The following is an 18813-nucleotide window of genomic DNA, read 5'->3' on the forward strand; positions in this document are numbered from 1 at the left end:
GGAACAGCTGAGGGGACTTACACCACCTTTGCTTCTTTTTTTTTTAAATTATTTTTTATTTATATTTTTCCCCCTCCAGCATCCTTTGAGAGCTTTGAAGCGAGGCGGCACCCGGTTTCCAAGCAGTCCTTGCCGGGAGTGCGGGCTCGCTTTCCAGGCTTCACCGCTCATCTTCCGGCGTTCACGGCACCGCCATCTTGTCCCGGACAACAGAGGGCCGTCCTTCCCCTCCCCTCCCCGGCAAACGCCTCCGTGTGCCCCGGGTTCCGTGCCGAGGCAGGGTGAAAGCCGAGGGGGAGCCGCGGGGAGCCGGACCCCGGGCACGGGGCCATGACACCGCCCCGCGCATGCGCGGCAGCGCCGGCAAGATGGCGGAGGAGGAGTGAGTGTCGCGGAGCGGCGGGACGGGGATCCGCCGCCATCCGCGGGGGCTGCGCGGTCGCGGGGCTGGGGGCGGCGGCGGGGGAGTCCCGGGGGGTCGCGGTGCGGTGCTGCTGAATGTGACCGGCTTCTCCCGCCCCGCAGGCCGAGGCGGCGGATCCCGCTGGTGCCGGAGAACTTGCTGAAGAAGAGGAAGGCCTACCAGGCCATCAAAGCCACCCAGGCCAAGCAGGCGCTGCTCAACAAGCGGAAGGTAGGGGCTGGCCGCGGGGGGTCCCCGGGGCGGCAGCCGGGAGCTGACGGGGCGGAGGAGTTGGCGGTGTCCGGCGGTCTGGGGGTGGTGGCCGGCTGGGAGAGGCTGGTTGTAAGGGGGGGGTGAAGGCCGGGGTGGATCTGCAGTGCTGCTGTTTCGGAGGAGGGAATGCTAACTCCGGGCAGTCGTACAAATGATCTGAGGGATCAGCTCCCTCTGCGAGGGGGGATGCCGGAGCTCTGCCGACGGGCAAGGAGGGAGTCAGCTCCGTGCTGAGACTCCGTATTGACTGTGATGATCCTCTCTGAGGGGAAGCTCGAGTTCCTCACTTCAGTTGTTGAGCATCTTCCTCACGTGTCTCTGAGGCCTTTAAAGAGGACAAAACTTATTGGGTTGCTACGCTGAAACACAGATTTATTGAAGACTGCGAGTTGTTCCTCTTAGATCAGCAATTACCAGCCACATGTAGTAAAATGTCATGCTGTGGAGTTGTTTGTGCTACCATGGGATTATGCTGTCTGAAACCAGTTCACCTTTGCATTGTAAAACTTTATGGAGACAGTGTGCTTTTTTGAGAGTGTGTTTAGAGTTATTTATCTATCATTAGCTGATAAATCTTTTAGAGCATAGCCAGGTTGTCGTGAAGCCTTTTTCTGCATGTAGGGTGGCACGTGTTGCTAATGCAGAGACTCCCTGCACACAGTGTGTGGTTTCCAAACTGGCAGAGCACAGCAAACCTTTATATTTAAGAATTTGAGACCTGTTGTGCTGTATCTGAGTTAATATAGTAGGTGCCTGTCTTGGAAGTGGCTTAAAGCTTTCCCAGTGAATCTGTTTTGGTGGAGTTGGTGGGATTATGTGCAAAACTCCTGCTATTTTTGTTATATACTATGTTTATATTTTTAAATTTGAATGGCTTGCTGTATTTCCAAAGTGGAAATGGCAGCATAATACACAATGTTAACTAGCTGCCTTTTAAGATTCTCATTAGAAAAATGACCCTAGTGATGAGTTTGTTGATCAGGTCTGCCTGCTTTGAAAATTCTAACCAATTTCATGGGTGATTTACAAGGTGGAGTAGGAGAGAACACACATAACATAGATACACTACTGGCTAAATTATTAGTCCATGTTAAAATTAAAGTATCTGAAATACTATTGGGTAACTGCCATGCACATTCAGCTCGTATTTATTTGGGGAAGTACTATGATTTAGGTGGATGTACTTGTTCCTGAGCTAAGGATAGGCCTTTAAACATATTTTTAACTTAAAAAAAGCTTTAAATTTTCCTGTAATTCTGAAAAGATTTTATTTTGTTGTTTTTTAAGTAAGCTGGATGTTATGTGTTTCAATTAGTAATACTTAGTAGTTATTTGAATGCTTGTATTTTTTTTTGCATGTCTGCCTTTATAGAAAAAGACTTTTTAAACCCAGCTGTTTTCTATTGGATGGTAATTTTGAGTCATGCTATTGCATGGTATTGCTGTATCATCTGTTTTACCCAGATACATATGTTGTTTCTGGCTTTCCCGGTGATTGGCTGAGGTGTGTATGTCGTCGTGAAGATCTGTCTGTGGCTGCAAATGCTTCCATTTGATTTCTCCTGTGCCTAGAAGTATCCTGGGTCTTGCTCTGTTTTTCCTAATTTTTTTTTTTTTTTTTTGTCTGGGGAAAAACTTTGTTCACTGTTCATAAATTATAGCTAGCTGCTTGCAAATTCATATGTTGTCCCTCAGTTCTGTCTCCCTTGGGCTTAGATGGTCAAATTAATTTTCTTTTTACTGCCTCCAAAACTGAAAGCATAGTTCATCAAGTTCTGAATTTCATTTGCCTTTTGAGATTCAAACCTCTAAGACTGCTGGGAAGGGTAGTAATTTCTTATGCTTTTGTCTTTAGCACCAGAAGGGGAAACAAATCCAGTTTAAACGCCTTGAGGCTTTCGTTCGAGATTCGTGGCGCAAACACCGAGATGATGTCCGGCTGAGGCGCATGGAGCAGAGGCCTGGACAGACGGCTGTACCTCAGGAGCACAAACTAGCCTTTGTCGTGCGGATTGTAGAGTAAGAAACTTTTGTTACTCCTTACCCTTATTATTGCTACTATTTGTAGCTATCATATCATTTCTAAGCAAAGGAAGGATGATCAACCCAAACATGCCTCCTTGCAGGTAATCTGAGACCTTTTGTTGCTATATTAGAGAAATGTGATTACTAATAGGTTGGTTTTTTTTTTTTCTGACTCAGTATTAACGGAGTGAGTAGGAGGGTAAAAAGAGTGATTGAGTTGCTGCGGCTGACAAAAAATTTCACTGGAACATTTGTTAAACTGAATCCTTTATCGCTGAAGATGCTGCGGATTGTGGAACCTTACGTGGCGTGGGGGTAAGTACCAGTCCTGTGACTTGATAGCAGTTTGTATGTAAATAGCATAGCTTTTTGATTCTCCAGCTGGTATCACAAATCCGTAGCTGGCTTTTCCAGTAATGGTCAAAACTTCATCAGCTTTGTATCTAAAACTTGTTATTGTCCCTTTTCTCGTTGTTCTAAACATAACTTGGCTACTTTCCCGCCTCTATACAAAGAAGTAGGGTGGGACTTCCCACTGTATCATGTCTCTCTGTTACAGAATCTGATTTTTGTTTCTGCACAGGCACCCTAACCTGAAGTCTGTACGAGAGCTCATCTTGAAACGGGGCCAAGCCAAGATTAAGAAAAAGAGGTTGCCTCTGACAGACAATATGCTGATAGAGGAACATTTAGGTGAGGAAGAGGATGAGAAAATGAAGTGAATCAAGGAAAGAGGTGGATGTTGAGTTTGCGATCTGACCTAAGAGGGAGGGGAGGGAGAAAAATCTTGCAAGACTTTTATATATGGAGGACTGGCAATTCTGGAGTAGCATAAGGAAAAATAATAGTTGGGCTTTTTAATTTTTGTTTTGTTTTGTTTTGTTTTTCCCTGCAGGATGCTATGGTATTATTTGCTTGGAAGACCTTATTCATGAAATCTACTCAGCTGGAAAGTATTTCAAAAAAGTCACAAACTTTCTATGGCCATTCCATCTGTCAGTGGCTCGCCACGCTTCACGTAACAAAGTGGGTTTCCTCAAGGAAATGGGTAAGCCTGGCTGCAGAGGTGAAGCGATCAACCAGCTTATCCGTCAGCTGAACTAGTCAGGTGAGGAATGCCTGTTGGGTAACTTCTAAATCTTTTATCTGGTTTCCCAAGAATAACTATACTGCCATCGGAGATGGGGGGGCTCCTTTATTTTTGATTCTTCACTCTACAGAAGTGACCCTCAAAGTAGGGGAAACTAAGGGAGAGTGCGGGTCCCATTAGGTATCAACAAATCCTACTGGACACCTCCATAAAGGCTTGACTTCTCAGAGATTGCATTAATGCAACTGTTTTTTTTCTTTCCTGTTCTGCAGGGCCTTTGTGAGAACTTCAGGATTTACAACCTGTTCCTTTTCACATGTAGTTTTTGTGGACATTATCTCTATGCAATGATATACTATGTTTCTTGACTGTTGGTACCTCTATTAAAAAAAGAAAAAAAAAAAAAAAAGAAAAAAAGAAAACATACAGATGATGATGGAGATGGATCTTCTTAAAGAAGATGAATTGTGTTTGGTACAAGAAAGAAGTGACTTGAACTTCCCGGAGCAATCTGACTTCTGCATCTCTGTAAAACAAGGTGTTTTTTTTTTATACTCATTGCTGCTGGCTCTGTGCCAGTCAGCCCCTGATCTCATCTTTGGTATAAAGCAGTGGTTGTCAGTTCCTGATTTAAATTTCTGTTACAGCTGACTTGCACATACTGCTTTGATCCAGTCCTCCCCAGGGGCAGTGCTTGAAGTTGCACTCCTTGAAGTACACCTCCTTCTAGGTGTAAAGGGGTAGTGCAGTCACCTGTTCAAGAATATTGCTGCCAGGCAGAAGAAAACACTAGGTATTCCTCTGTTACTGCAGTGCAAGCCCTAGTAGTGAATAATGTAATTTTTTTTTTTTTTTTGAAGTACCTAGATTGTATTTATTTTAAAAAGCCATGATTTTGTGCTACTGATTTACAAAAGGCTTCCTTTGCAATTCTGCTGGGTTGGGACTGCTGGAGAGAACTATTTCCTGGTAGGAAAGCCCAGAAACTTTGTGTAATCAATGTTTTTTAAATAAACTTCTGAAATTATACTGTTACAATAGGAATATACATTATTATATACAACAGGAAGAGTTGTATATAATTCTAGAAGAGTGGGAAAAGTTAAATACTCTGGCTGCAGTGAATTTGGTGAAAGAAATGAACAAAGACATGGAAGAGCCTGAAAGTTCTGTTAATACTTACAGTTTTAAATCCCTAACTTCTTCCAGTACAAAAATGTGTGAAGAATGCAAGAGGAGCCCCTATGCTATTTAATATGGAAGCTACTGCTTAATCATTAGGTCACTGTGACTATTTATATTGTTGTTCGAAGACTTAAGTAGGGTCGAACTATTAATCCATGAATGCATTTCATAGTGACTCCACTTGTTTTGAGACTTGGAGGAAACAGTTAAAGTAACAGTAGAGGTAGGATTCCTTTAGGGTATTAGTTCTATGACAGTTATAAACTAAGATGTAGCATTCGTAAAACCATCTAAAATACAAAATACTACAGACTCTGAATTGGAGAACGCTATACAATTTCAAGCTTTATTCTGCAAAACAAGAATACAAACATAGAAAATGGTTGACAGACACTAGAGACACACTGAGTCAGAACAACACCATCCCCAGAACTAGAGTCCAGCAGTCATTAATATACAAGGTTTCATTTGTTTAAGGTTTTCCTGATAAACAGCTGCTTGCATTATATGGAGATACAAGTAACTTCAGAATTGTTCTGTTGATTCATTTTAGGATTGTTTCTAGTAATAAAACAGCCCTGGCTTTTAACATGAAGAACTGGCATGTCGGGAAACACATTTTTTTAGTGCCAGAGAGAACTTAAGCCTGCTAATAGAATGCAGTTTATAATAATCTTAAAATACTAAATTACAGGATCTGAACAGAGTTCTGGCAATTAATCCTAGATTTGGGCAGTTTTTCTAGTGAATGCAGTAATTTAATACAGCATTAGTTTAGCTCATATAGTTAAGTAAGAATTTAACTATCATTATGAATACCTTATTTAGACCTCTAAAAACAATGCCAGCTTAGTCTAGTGTTACACCACATTATCATAGATAAACACGTCGCCTTTTTTCTGTATCATACTTCAGCAAGAGCAACAGTAATGACGTGTTCATGACTTAGCTGCACTATGAACAGAAACTATACAAGGTGACAGGATATATACAGGTCTTAAGGAAAGGAATCCTTTTTGTAAGCCACTGTACTATTTACTTTGTGGATTGTAGTAGTGAAGGAACGAAGACGAACCTCTTCCGAATTGGCTATGAATTGTGGTCCTGACTCTTCCCACTTTTCTGGCACTGCCAAATCTTTATCTGTGTATATCAGCAAGTCAAAGGCACCTGTAAGCAAGTGGAAACAAGTGAAGAGTAATGCACACATTAGGAGATGGCATGTTTGAAGTTAAAGTGCATCTTCTATAACTTGAGACCTGTACTAAGGTTCTCAGAAATTACAGAGTATACTAATACGCTAGTATAGTTATGTGAAAAGAAATAGTTAAAACATGAAAACAAGTCTTGGTTATATTCATGTGTAGCCTTTTTAGTTTTCTTAAGGGAATTTCTTTTTTTTAAACCTGTTGAGCTCAGCTCCACTGTGTTTTATGTAACAGTTCATATGAACTCAATAGTTACTTATACAAGTCTGTCCACAGCTACAGCCACCAAAATAATTTATTATTGATGAAAACTTACATTCCTCAGAGCACACATACTAGTTGCATTAAGTTAGTTAAGCCACCCTGAGTTTTGTCCTCATCTCAGTCTAATAATGCTGTCTCAGAAATGTGATGGTATGTGACATGTAATGATTAAAAAGCCGCAGGAAATATTTTCTAAAGAGGAAAAGCTGTTGAGGTTTTGCAAAAGAAGTGTTTGATTTCTTTAGTGAAGTTAGGAATACTCACAGGCAGTTTCCAACAGTGGCAGAAAGGTTACTGTGGCAGTTATTTGTCTGATAACGGATCGAATTTCATCCTGAATAGCTTTCTGAGATTTTTCTCGTGGTGCACTGGAAAATAGGAAAATTTTGTTAAGAAAGTAAGCTTCTACTATACTTACAGTTTTCTTTACATACAGTTCTCTCTAATAAGCTCTGGTCTGTTTGCTATAGGATTTTTTTATAGTAGTGACACTCTTTTAAGCCTTAGGTAGATAGACTTAGAAAAGTTAAATGATAGTTGGTTTCCCTTTATTGTTGTTTGTGAAGCTTCATAGTATTGGTAAGGAATTTTATGTTTATTTTCAGTCTGGAATGGATGAGAACATTTTGGCATAACAATAGGAAGGCAGTAGTTCTTTAGGGCATGTTCCTGATACAGGATTTTATATACTTTGTTGAAGATGAAAAATCAAGTTTTGATTTGATGCTTAAAAAAACCAAAACTTCAATGCTTCAATCGTACAGTGACTGGTTTACAAACAGAAGGAATAGCAGTAAGAAAGGTAGTAGGTTTGGTAAGGTTTGAAGGAACATCTTCTATGCTCGTAGTGAGAAAAGGCGGTCTCGGCTGCTCTGAGGAACCAGAATGGTGCTGATGCACAGGGCGTTTATCTTGTGCCTGCACAGCTGCTAGGTGTAGGGAAGAGCAGGCGTAGAGGAACGCCATTACTCACCTCTCGTCCTTTGCAGTTTTGTCGCACTCTATGTCAAATTGCCAGCGCTCCAGAACCTCATTGTTTTCGATGCTGGAGATGACCACCACCAGGCGCTGCACGATGCACTTGTACAGCCACTCTGAAAGAAGCCACAGCGGTTGTTTGCAGCGCCAGAAAGCAGCATCAGCAGAGCCACAAGGAGGGCACTGGCTTGGCAGTTTGAAGCAGCCCCCTCAGCGCCCCGGCCCGGCCCCCCCGCGCCCCGCCACCTTTCATCTGCTCCACGACGTTGTTGAGGTAGTTCTTCAGCTCGGGGTCGGTGGTGACGAGGAGGGTGAGCCCGTACTTCTGGACGCGGGTGAAGGTCTCGGGGGGGTAGATGCCCCGCTGGTAGAGGATGCTGTTGATTCCATAGGCTGCAACACGCGGAAGGGATGGCGGGGGGAGATGTGCGTGAGGCGGCCATGTCGCCCCGCAGCAGGCCTACTAGCCACCCCTCCTCCCTCCCTCCCTCCCTCCCTCCCCGGTCCCCTCACCCCCCGCCGCAGCCCCTTACAGAAAAACTCGGCGACGATCTCGGCGCTGCCCCGCAGGGTGATGCCCTGCTGGTCCCGGCCCAGCTGCTTGGCCATGGGGACTTGCGCGGCCGCCGCCGCCGCTTCCCCGCCGCCTGGTTCAAATCGAGCCCCGCCCTGCCGCAGCGCCCCTTCCCGCCTCCTCCGCGCACGCGCCTACGCGAGGCTGCGCCTTGGTGCGCGTGCGTGAGGCGGGGCGGGCGGCCGTTAGCGGGGGCGGCGCGAGGGGCGTGAGGCGGCTGAGGCGGGGAAACGGCCCGGCCCGGCCCGGCCCCCCCCGGCCCGGGGGGGGGGGGGCTGCCGTGCTGTCACCGGTGGAAGGGGCCGTTGGGTTGCAGGTTCGGCAGCTGCCTGTTAGAAAGAAAAGGTCTTTCCGCGTTAAACTTTGCACCTAGGGGCCGAGCCGTCACCTGTGGTGGGGCTGAGGGAAGCACAGGCTGGGGGTGGAGCGAGTTCTCGCCATGGAAATGCGGTTGGAAGTTCGGTTTCAGAGTTTGTTCTCATGTATTCGTCCGTATGAAGACGCTTTTGAACTTGGAAATGAAACTTTCTAGGTTCAAATGAAATTTTCCAGGTACGAATGAACTGAAGCAAGCACCTCAGTTACGGGTGATTTTTGGTAGTATTCACTATGTAAATCATGTAGTAGCTATCTAAAATAAAAACGGTCTGTTATGTAAGCACTGTTAAAAGGTAGGTAGGCAGAACCTAAGAAAGCGGGATGAAGCAGACACTTTTTCCTTAAATCTATAGGATAGCAGGTAACACAAAAAGAAAGGGGTTAAGAGGTATTGAGAAAGGCAGGGAACCCATGAGCTCACCACTCTGGGCATATCGACCCCTGAGAAGGGCAATTTGCTAGTTGGTCAAAGCACTTCAATCCTGTTATTACAGGAACCCCAAGGAAGATACTGCAGCTGGCGGTGACTATCAAACGGGGGAAGCTCTGGCAGAGGTTAACAGGTAAGAGAGACCAAGTGAAACAGCAAGTAAATGTTAAGTGTTGAAATATTTAAATAGTATCATGAAGAGGGGAAGCCATAGTCTGATGGTATAGTAACTAGGTGGCTAGTTAGCTGATAAAATCTCTTAACAGGCAGGTAAGTGAAAAGTGAATGGTTTTGTTGGGCATGGAAGAGCTGCAAATGAAATCCTTCCCTGAATATGTTTTTTCTAAAGTATCTGGAATGAATAGATGTTATTATTTAAGGCATACCTGTATTAGAAGCCCTTATTGACCTTGAAAGAAAATCAGCCTTAAAATGAAGTTCAAGACAAGTATTTTAAATGTAGGATAAAAACCATATGGTCATTACACAGTGCAGTAGGCCATCTGCTAAAAGAGTGAGGTGATGGCGTGATTGCTTATTTTGTCATAATAAAATAAGTTTTCTCAAAAGCTAAGACGTTTTGTTCGTTCTAATCTTTGCTCTGAGAGGAAGCACAGTTTGCTTCAGGGTTCACGCTGCTGTGATTAAAACAAATAGCATAGTTCTGAAATCACGTGCTGAAGTTCTGAAAGGGTCTGAATAATGTAGTTACTAACCTAGAGAACTTTATTCTGGGTCTTGATCACTAGTGATCATGTTATATGTTAGCCTTCTGAATAAAATATTTTCTGATTAAGAGTGGTGTATTTCGAAGCCTGTGATAACGGAAGCATTTTTCATCCAAAGCCCAGCTTTTAGGAGCCAGATGGCTGCAAATATCGGCTGTTTTCTTTCAAACCTTATGTACTATCCTGCTCTTATTCATCTATCCCCAACACCCTTTTTTTTTTTTTTTTTTTTTCTTTCCTTTCCCGCTTGGCTTTTCATCCGTTTTGCTTTCTCTGAGGTTTTTGGAGAACTGCTTATGTTTGTGATAAATATAAGAGCTTGAAAGCCCTGTTATATGAGGCCAGGCAAGAATAGTAGGGCTTATGATTGATATTTCTATATTTCTCCTCCAGCTGTTTTACTGTTAAAACCAAATAGAAGAAAAAATCCAAATGCTTCTTGGTTTACCAAATTCATTTCACTGTATTTCAGTGTAGATGGCTTGAAGATCTGTTGATGATATGGCCAGGCAGATATGCCTATCAACAACAGACTTAATTGCATTGTCTTTTTCTCCTAAGGTTTACCTGGGAGGTATTGAGAGGTGGTGGTGATCCCCAGTACCTCTGTTAAAACTCAGCTTCCTTCAGTGAACCTGGCACATGGTGTTTCACAGTTTTGGATCACTTCTCTATCCTAATTCTGTATTGCAGTTAAGACTGGTTTCTGCCCTGATGTGTTGTCCCCCCCCAAAAAAAACCCACCTCCTCTGCATTTTAGAATTTTAATTTTTCTCTCTCTTTAGGGAAATACATTTTCCTTTTATAATGTGTCACTGCTTTTCTTTACATTTCTTACATATGTTGTAATGTAAGAGCTGTATATTTTTAATACTTTAAAATTTCTTTTGTGGTACAAAGCTGCTAATATTTTCTTTTGTCTTTTAACACGTTATTTTTCTATGGCCAATTCGTTAGTTTTGAAAAGTTCAGTCTTTTAAGTCCATGAAATAGTGTTTTCCTTTTTCTTAACCTTTTTATTTCTTCTATTAGAATGTTCTTCATGTTCACCACTCTTCTTGTGTCATCAAGAAGTTCCTCTCCTTCCCCCCACCAATAATTCACAAGGTTTAGTTATTTGACAACGTGTGTGTGCTGCTTTTCCCTTCACATTCTCATCTTTGTTTTTCTGTTACAAGTCCTAAGCTCCACAACACTTGTCTTCATTTTCTTCACTTCGTTTAGGTCGGTGTCGCTCAGTTTCTCTGCCAGGTCAATCCAATATCCCCCAACCAAGGCACCCAGGGAACATGTGCTTATCTGTCACGTAACTAATTTGTAGTCACCACCTGACTATAGCCCAGTTAAGTGTGATGGGGACATATATAAGTCCTTTTGTCCCATTACTGAACGGACATGCTCCATGTGATGATGATGCCTATAGTTTGTGTTTAGGGCATGTCCAGCTACATGATGGGAGGAGGGCTGCGGGGCTCTTGCAAGGGAGAACAGCAGGGAGACTGCCGTGCGTTAGGGAATGATTTGTGTGGCTGACAGCCTGCTTCCTGACCAACTCTGAGGGACTCGAAGGAATGAAGATGACAAGCTGAGTTATATGTTCTGGCACACCATGAGCTGGCTATCCTTGCTTTAATTATCTCATGCTAAAACCTTAATTTTCATAAGGAATGTGAAATCCCAGTTGTATTTAATTTAGGTCTCTGACGATTCTTTAGTCATTGCTCTGTTTCTCAATTACAGCTCAATGTTATAACAGAACTCTTTTGATTCTGTTTCTGTGGAAGGAAACGTCCCCTATTTAGCTTGGCTTTTCTGCAACATTTAATGATTGCTTCCCCATGGCAATTGTCAATGAACCTGGGACTATCCAAATCACTGCTATGCCTTCACTTTTTTTAAGGCAACCCAGGTCATGTTCCCATAGTTATTCAGCAGACTAGAAGACGTAATCTACTTGTAGAACTCGTTTCTAATTCCCCCCCCCCGCCCCCAGGATGATGTGGACAGGTCTCTCCTTCCAGCATAGCAAAATAGTCTATAAAATGAAAGTTCTGTTTGCTACAAAAGCCCTCATATCACATTAACAAATTGTCATATTAAGCCTTAGTAAATCTAGTTTTTCCTCTGCAGAGCAAGTAAGTCTTACTTTGGCCAACAGAGCCTTAGTGCTTTGCCTTTTCTGGTAGATCTCAAGCTCTTTTGAGTCATTTCTTCCCACACATTAGGAGAAGATTCTGTACTTAGGAGCCCATAGAAATAGCCCGTTTGCTGCCTTCTTATTTTCTGTGCATTGCTTTGATTCTCTTTAGGGTTTTAGAATCCTGCCCAGCCCCGTAGTTGCCAGCACTCAAAATTTATGGCAGATGTTGAGCTCGTTCTTGTTCTGCAGGTTAAACTGTTCGCTTCTTCCCTTCCTCAGCCCAGCTTGTGATATTTGTAGGTCACGTGCTGGCTGAGGCAGTTCTCAATTGGCTGAGCTTCTGTGATTTTTGGTGCAATTGTTACTTTTCTTTATCAGTTAAGTTTAATTTCTGTGCTATAGCAGGGTGTGATATTTGGGTAGTTCCCAGGAAAAGCTTTTCCTGGACAATAGGGTAGGCCACTAGCACAGCCAAGTGCCATCACTGTTCCTTTACTTAAGAGTTATTTTTAAGTCTTCTCAATCTTTAAATCACTTTGCTGTGTGTGAGCTTCTTTACTGCCTTCCATTGTGTTGTCACGGCTCTCATCCAGGATTCCTTTGGTGATATATTATTATCTGGAATTAACTCTAGAATTAATGTATTGTGCTTTTTGACAGGTATTTTATTACCAAGTTCATTTTGTTTTCATCTTTGTTGTTGTTGTTGGGTGGTTGTTTTCAATAGTCTTTGTAGCATTAAAGTTTGCAGGGTAAGTACAGGTACCCTGTGTCAGCTGTCAAAATGCTATAATATTTCAAGTTGGCTAACACTGTCTTTTAAAAGATAAGCTATGAGATATTATTACAGATAATAATACCGTATTCTTTCACTGACAGCAACAAGAGAGTGGTGCAACTGGAAAAGTTTGTCTTGAATTTTAAGTACTAACTAAAAGAAATTGGTTTTAAAATGAGTCAGTATGGGCTAATAAGCTGTGCTATGACTTCTAATATGATGAGTAGACTTCTCAAAGGGACTTCCTCGTTTTGGTTTTGAACACTGTGTAGAAATTTTTAAAATTAATTTTCATTTTAAATGTTATCAGTGGTACGGAATGTATTTTGAAATTAGACTTACTCAGGTGACTACTTATTTATTCTAGAAAATAAAAGAGATTTGATGTTTCCTTATTTAAGCCGGTGTAAGAACACCATTTAGCCTGAAAGTAGCTACATCCAGATACTGGCCGCCTTGTACAGTGAAATAACTTTTTGTGGATTTGGGGAGTTTTGAAAGCTACTGCTGTGGAACAACATTAAATTCTCTCTTTCTCCCTGTCCCTCTCCCTCCCCCCCTCCAAGGACTTGACATTTTTCTAAAGGATACGTTGGAAAAAATTTAGCAAGATATTTGTGATGGTTTTACCTCTAAACTACCGGGAGATGGCAGCAGGCACATATATTATCTGCACCCTTTCAGTTTAGTCGTGAACTACAGTGAGTTCATTTTACTGTTACGTACTTTACTTTAGATGCATTTCTTTTGCTAGTTTTTAAAACTGTTCCAGAATGAAGGAAATACTTAACTTGATGCTTAGTTTTGATGTTTACCTTTGGTTGCTGTGGCACTAAAGACAATTTAACTGATGAACAATTATTTCTAAAGGTTTCAAGGAAAGACAGGAATCCTATTTCAGAATCAGAAAGAGCAGAACTTGTATGAGCTTTCTGTGCATTGAAAACTCCATAGTGCTTGTTGATGTCACGTTACAGTGGTGACAAGGAATGTGAAATCCACTGAATCCAGCTCTTGATGATGTAATCCCCTTTACTATTTAATCCCCAACCTGAAGGTTGATAATTTGAAAGATGAATGTTAATCCAGTTCATGTTAGCTCCTGTTACATCTGAAGTTTTCATATTAAGAAATTAATGGAAAACTAAGGAGTTCTCAGGTAGTTTAGACTTAACTAAGCTGGTATACCGCAGTTTAGCTTTAAATTCAAAACAGGTCTTCTAAAGAACACTAGAACAGATTTATCCGCGGAGACTTAGACTGTCAATGGGTCATCAGATACTGAGGAGCAAAAGGGTCCAGGAGATTGGTAGCATAGTGAATATACTTTGATAGTACCACAAGGACTTTTGATAGGATCCCGTTGTATGATTACAACATGTTAGATGACAATTGTTATTTTGTGATTGCTTTCTAATCTTGTCACTTCTGATGTATAACCATGATGGACTTGTTCAATTAATTGTGTGGCAAGGAATACAATACAGCTTACATACTGCCTAAGTGTTATGGTGACCGAAGAGGTAAATACATTGTGAAAAGCATGTTGTTATCCTTAGAAATATTTGAAGCAAAAATATGAATGATTGCTTGATTTCTTCTTGAAAATTAGAGTGTTTATGCATTTTTTTTTTTCCTATAGTTAGATCCCCAGGCAAGTTAGGTGCCCTGTTGTCAGAAAGATAATAATTACTGAAAATAGGTATGCAAAATATTCAGATTCTTTCTCCTAAGTATTGGACAGCTTAAGAAAATGGTAAATGATGACTTTCTAAATGAGGTATCTATTACCATACGGAAGGAGGAATTCTTTAAAGAACGTAATTTATTTCAAGAAAAACATCCTTTTTCACATGTTTTGAGAAATTTATGCATACCTTTCTTTAAAAATAATGAAAGAACAAATGGCCACCAATGTGTAACGACAGTGAGATGAGCTAAAATATTTTATGAGGCACCCAGGCCACGTGTGCTGGGACTATTCCCTGAGCTGTACCTCTCCACCTCACTACCTGCACCTCTCACTGCGCATTGCTACCTTGGGAAGTGTAATCCTCTAGCATGGAGACAGATGCCTGACTTCTAAACTTCCTGTGATGTCTTCATCAGAACTCAACTGCTCTGCTGGTTAATGGCAGAAGAAACATGAGGAGTCGAAGAGTGACATGGATTGTTAAAAATGCCTTTATCTGAAAATCAGGACAATATTTCTTTATTAACACTGATAGCTTAAAAGCAGTTGAAGAAGATGTCTTTGCACAAGAACAGTATTGAGCTAGGTACGGGAAGTATCAGGTACAAAACAAAGCTTATACAATTCTGCTTTAAGTGTAAAGAAGCTGCTCTCTCTTAATTCATCACATAAATCACATGGAAGATGAAATGTCCTACTTCTCAATTATTTTTTAATGACACTCATCAAGTAACAAATAAGTACTTAAGTGTTTCTTAGAGTTTAGTAGTCGATTCATTTTAAGTCTGGCAGCCACTTAAGAAACCAGGGAAGACTATTTTTGATTCTATTTGCCTTTAAAAAAAAAAATCACTTGAGGATAGTGGGACCATTTACAAAGTAGCTAGGAAAACAAGTGAAGAAAGGATTTGCTAGTACAATTTGAATAAAATCAGTTTATTTTCTAAGTCATTAATGAGCCCAGGAGGACATGCTATTCACTGCTTTGTGCGTTAGTCAGCACTGGCAAAATTTTTAGGAGAAAAACTAGAGAAAAGTGGAACAGTATTTGAAAGTTCACACTAATTATCTGCACGTCTCCTGCACAATGGATGGCCTCATCCAAAGCTCATGATATGATGTTGCTAGGAGTGTAAAAATGGAAACCAGATGGCTTGGTAATGTGAGTAGCAGTTTGATGCTAATTGCTCCTTACAGTCTCCCTTCCTTGAAATCTGATTTGAGTGAAAACATAGTATTATTGCTCAAGGTAAGCTATTCCTTGGTTGTAATCTGACAGTTAGTGGACAGGTAGACCAAGAGTAGATACTTACTCTAAGGTTCAGGTCACTCTTGCTACTGAGGAAAATTCACTGACCTAAAGCAAAGTTCTACGTCGTTTGTGTTAGCTGAATGATTTGCCACATCTTTGATCTGATAAGTTTCTTTAAGTTTTTAAAGATGTTAATGAAGAAGTCCGTAGATGTGGACTTACATATAATGAAGCAGCAACCTAAGCAATGATCTAACATTTGTCAGAGAGCAAAACAATATAATAAATATAAATATTTTTTATTAAATGCAGTGTTACTGCAGTTTTTGTAGAAATGCAATATAATCTGTTAAAACAGGAGAGAAAGGTTATGCAGACCTGTCTGATGAGAATAAATCACTGGGTAATAACCAATTACCCAGTTACATCGAGGGGTGGCATCATTGCTTTGCAGTGCAATTTACTTAAGCTACGTATTGGCCCAGGGTTTCTTTTTTTTTTTTTTTTTTTTTTTTTTTTGTTACAAGCTCTCTGCAGGGACTGTGCAGCGTGACTGTACAATGTTTTGCAAGGTGACACTGTCCCCTGTGGCTACTGCAGTTGGGAGTCAGCACTCTGTTTAATTTCCATCCTTGCTTGCCAGGGACTTTGTATGAACTTGGGCTAATCAGTTTAGGTCTAAGTTTCCAACAAAGGATTTACAAGGCCTGCAAGTTTAGGTACATTGCATTTCTGCAGCTTCTACCTTGGAGATGCCTTGCTCACTGCCATCCTTTTATTTCAAAGAACAGAGAGGTTCTACTTTTTTTTTTTTGAAGAGACGTGACAGTGATGATGCCCACACTCACTTATTTAATACTGTATATGAGAACAGTCATCTAGCATTGAGAAGGTTGAGGTTCAATAACTTTTGCATCTAGAAGTTATCCAAACCCTCATCTCTGATGCCCAGAGAAGTGTTCTTGTTGTCAAGCTTTAGGCTAGTTTGGCTGGCAATATTCTTTATCCTATCTGTTGAAACTGTGCCACGGAACAAAATAGAACTAAAAATCTATTTGAAGACAGAAGGGAAAAGGAGATTGAGTTTTAATAGTCAGAACCAGCAAAGAGAGTCCAGAACCGCAGTCCAGCTGCCAAGTTATTTTCCATTTCACATACTTTATTTTCCATGTAATTTCACTTTGCATAAACTTTTTGGTACTGCTGAAGTCTAAACCTACTGAGATCTCCTGCTCTGAATTAAACTCATGACAGAAACTCTCTTTTAATATTTCTTTTTAAAGAATGATGCACTTGTTTTTATGACATTTTTATTGTACACAATGATAAAAAAACACAAAACAATATTAGTGGAAATGATAATAAAGACATACTGCCCTAGTGATCATAGTAAACGTTAGGGGTACGTCTCCTGCTGTTACTACCTAAGTAATCTCCTAAAATGCTGCAGGATGATTCACCATATCTGCTTGCTGCCTGTGCTAATTTGCTTGGTAAAATGCCCTGTGTCTTTTTGTGTTCTCTTCAGCATGTCCAAAGTTGCATGAAGCTCTTTCCACTCAACAGCATGACCAGATTGCTGAACTCTCTCTGCCAAAAGCTTTATCTCAGTGTGAATGGCCGTCTCCAGTTACTGCCACACACGCGTTTTGTATTACACTGATGATGTTTAGATTTCATCTCTGCAGCAGCCTTAACCTTGCTCTGTCCTTGGGCATATTTTAGCCAACCAGGTTGCACATGAATTTAGAAGTTGTAACAATCTGTGCTGACCTGCAGGTTTTTATACGTTGCCCTTGCTGATTTTGCATTATATTTACCAAGCAAATGACACTGTTATTCATAGAGAGGGAAAAAGTAGTACTTAAGTTCTCTGCGGACAGTAGAGGACGTGCACATAATTACTCCATCTCCAGCAACAGCTGCGCTGATATTTCCTGAAAAACATGAAAAAAATGGTGATAGTAACAAAACTGGACTTAAACAAAAACCTGGAGGAAAGAAGCAGTAGCAGACGTTACATAGATATTCTCCAACATTAAACAGGATGCTGTAGAGCCAAAGGACATGATCTAATAGTGGGTAAACATTGTAAACAAAAGCTTTGTGTAACACCTTAAAACATGCAGTAACAAAAATAGTTTGTCAGAGATGACCTCCATATGGGTGCATTCTTAGGAGTAAGCAAGAAACTAGAGCTCAGGAAGCACAGGGTTTACTCTCAGGTTCTCATTTACCCATGACTTGCTGTGTCATGTTACCTCTTTTTTACCCTGACCCCATTCTTCGATTTCACCTACTTCAAGATGGGGTTGCAGTAGTCATGGTACCATAAATAACAGGTTTATAAAAGATTCTGTGATGTTTGTCTGGGCGCTGCTCATCAGCCACCTCTGCTTGAGAGAGTTGTTTTGGTATGTGTAGTTATAAACTGAATTTTACAGCTGCTAAGAACAACCAGAACTGGAAAAGTGATTGGCTTTAAATTTTCATGGAGAAATCACAAATGAGAAACTACTGGCTGCACAGTATTTTGAGACTTCTTGAAGATTTAGGCAAACAATGTATATACTAAATAAAGGGCCCCATTTCTTGAGATGATGAATTGTGATTAAGCGTGATTTAGCCAACTTTCAGTATATTAAAAGCTCATAAAAATTAACTGTACCTACTTTATTAGATACAGAGCAGCTCATGTCTGAGCTGTTGTGACAAGGGAATAATTTGTGTTTGAGTGCAGATGACAATGCTTGCCTTTGCAGACCTTCTGAGAAGGCAGTGACACACTTTGCACATTCACAATTCAATTCTTGATGGGATTTTAAAAGCATTTTGGAAAACTTGATTACATTCTAATTCACAAACAGCTCCTGACTCATGTATTAATGAATAATGACCACAAGTTACTATGGCCAGATTTGGATAAAAGCTAGCACATATTGGTCTGAAACAAAATGCTGACCTATGTAGTGCTACCTCAGCTTTTCTTTATAGAGAGTATTGTGTTAAATAACTCTTGATGTTCCTTAGGCAGTATCAGTCCCTACTCAACCCTGTCATGACCCTTTTGCCCCCCCCGCCCCTTCTTTTTCTGGTTGCAGCCCTATTCTCATTCTCTTTGAGCGGAGGAGAAGGATATGGGAGTGTGGTGTTAGAACTGCATGTCCTCCTTATTTCCTCTTGAGATTTGTGGCATGGAATTATCAGTATCTTTAACAGCATTAAGGTGAGATTTTATGGAGCTAGTCTTTTCTTGTATTCGATAAAGGTGCTGCTATTTATTTATATGCTTGAGAATGAATTTTCTTATATTTGGTTTACTGTATTATTAAGTAGAACACTAGAAACTGTGCTTTTGTTAGAATAGGACTGCCCTTTATAACTGGACTCGTTTTTGTGAAGCAAAATGATTGT

At 41.0% G+C, this 18813-nt stretch overlaps 2 protein-coding genes across 6 annotated transcripts; one reads left to right on the forward strand and one right to left on the reverse strand.

The window, feature by feature from the left end:
* Positions 1 to 274: 274 nt before the first annotated feature.
* On the forward strand, positions 275 to 7559 carry RPL7L1 (ribosomal protein L7 like 1). 5 transcript variants are annotated; one of them, XR_014228562.1, is made up of 9 exons: positions 275 to 382; positions 526 to 634; positions 2532 to 2695; positions 2879 to 3016; positions 3285 to 3394; positions 3597 to 3809; positions 4064 to 4329; positions 4439 to 4627; positions 7438 to 7541. XR_014228562.1 is itself a non-coding variant. In XM_082315679.1 (7 exons), exons 1-6 carry the CDS (start codon positions 348 to 350, stop codon positions 3803 to 3805), a joined length of 765 nt encoding a protein of 254 aa, XP_082171805.1. In that variant the 5' UTR covers positions 275 to 347; the 3' UTR covers positions 3806 to 3809; positions 4064 to 4967. The 5 variants fall into 5 exon arrangements, 1 of the variants encoding a protein (XP_082171805.1); XR_014228559.1 differs by lacking the exon at positions 4439 to 4627 and having other exon boundaries at positions 7438 to 7559; XR_014228560.1 differs by having other exon boundaries at positions 4064 to 4584; positions 7438 to 7556.
* MAD2L1 (mitotic arrest deficient 2 like 1) lies at positions 5974 to 8035 on the reverse strand (the record flags this gene model as incomplete). The annotated part of the gene is made up of 5 exons (XM_082315680.1): positions 5974 to 6146; positions 6713 to 6816; positions 7422 to 7542; positions 7673 to 7819; positions 7960 to 8035. 5 exons carry the CDS (start codon positions 8033 to 8035, stop codon positions 5974 to 5976), a joined length of 621 nt encoding a protein of 206 aa, XP_082171806.1.
* Positions 8036 to 18813: the final 10778 nt, after the last annotated feature.

Source organism: Platalea leucorodia (assembly GCF_965183815.1).
Source record: "Platalea leucorodia genome assembly, chromosome: 6".
NCBI lineage: Eukaryota > Metazoa > Chordata > Aves > Pelecaniformes > Threskiornithidae > Platalea > Platalea leucorodia.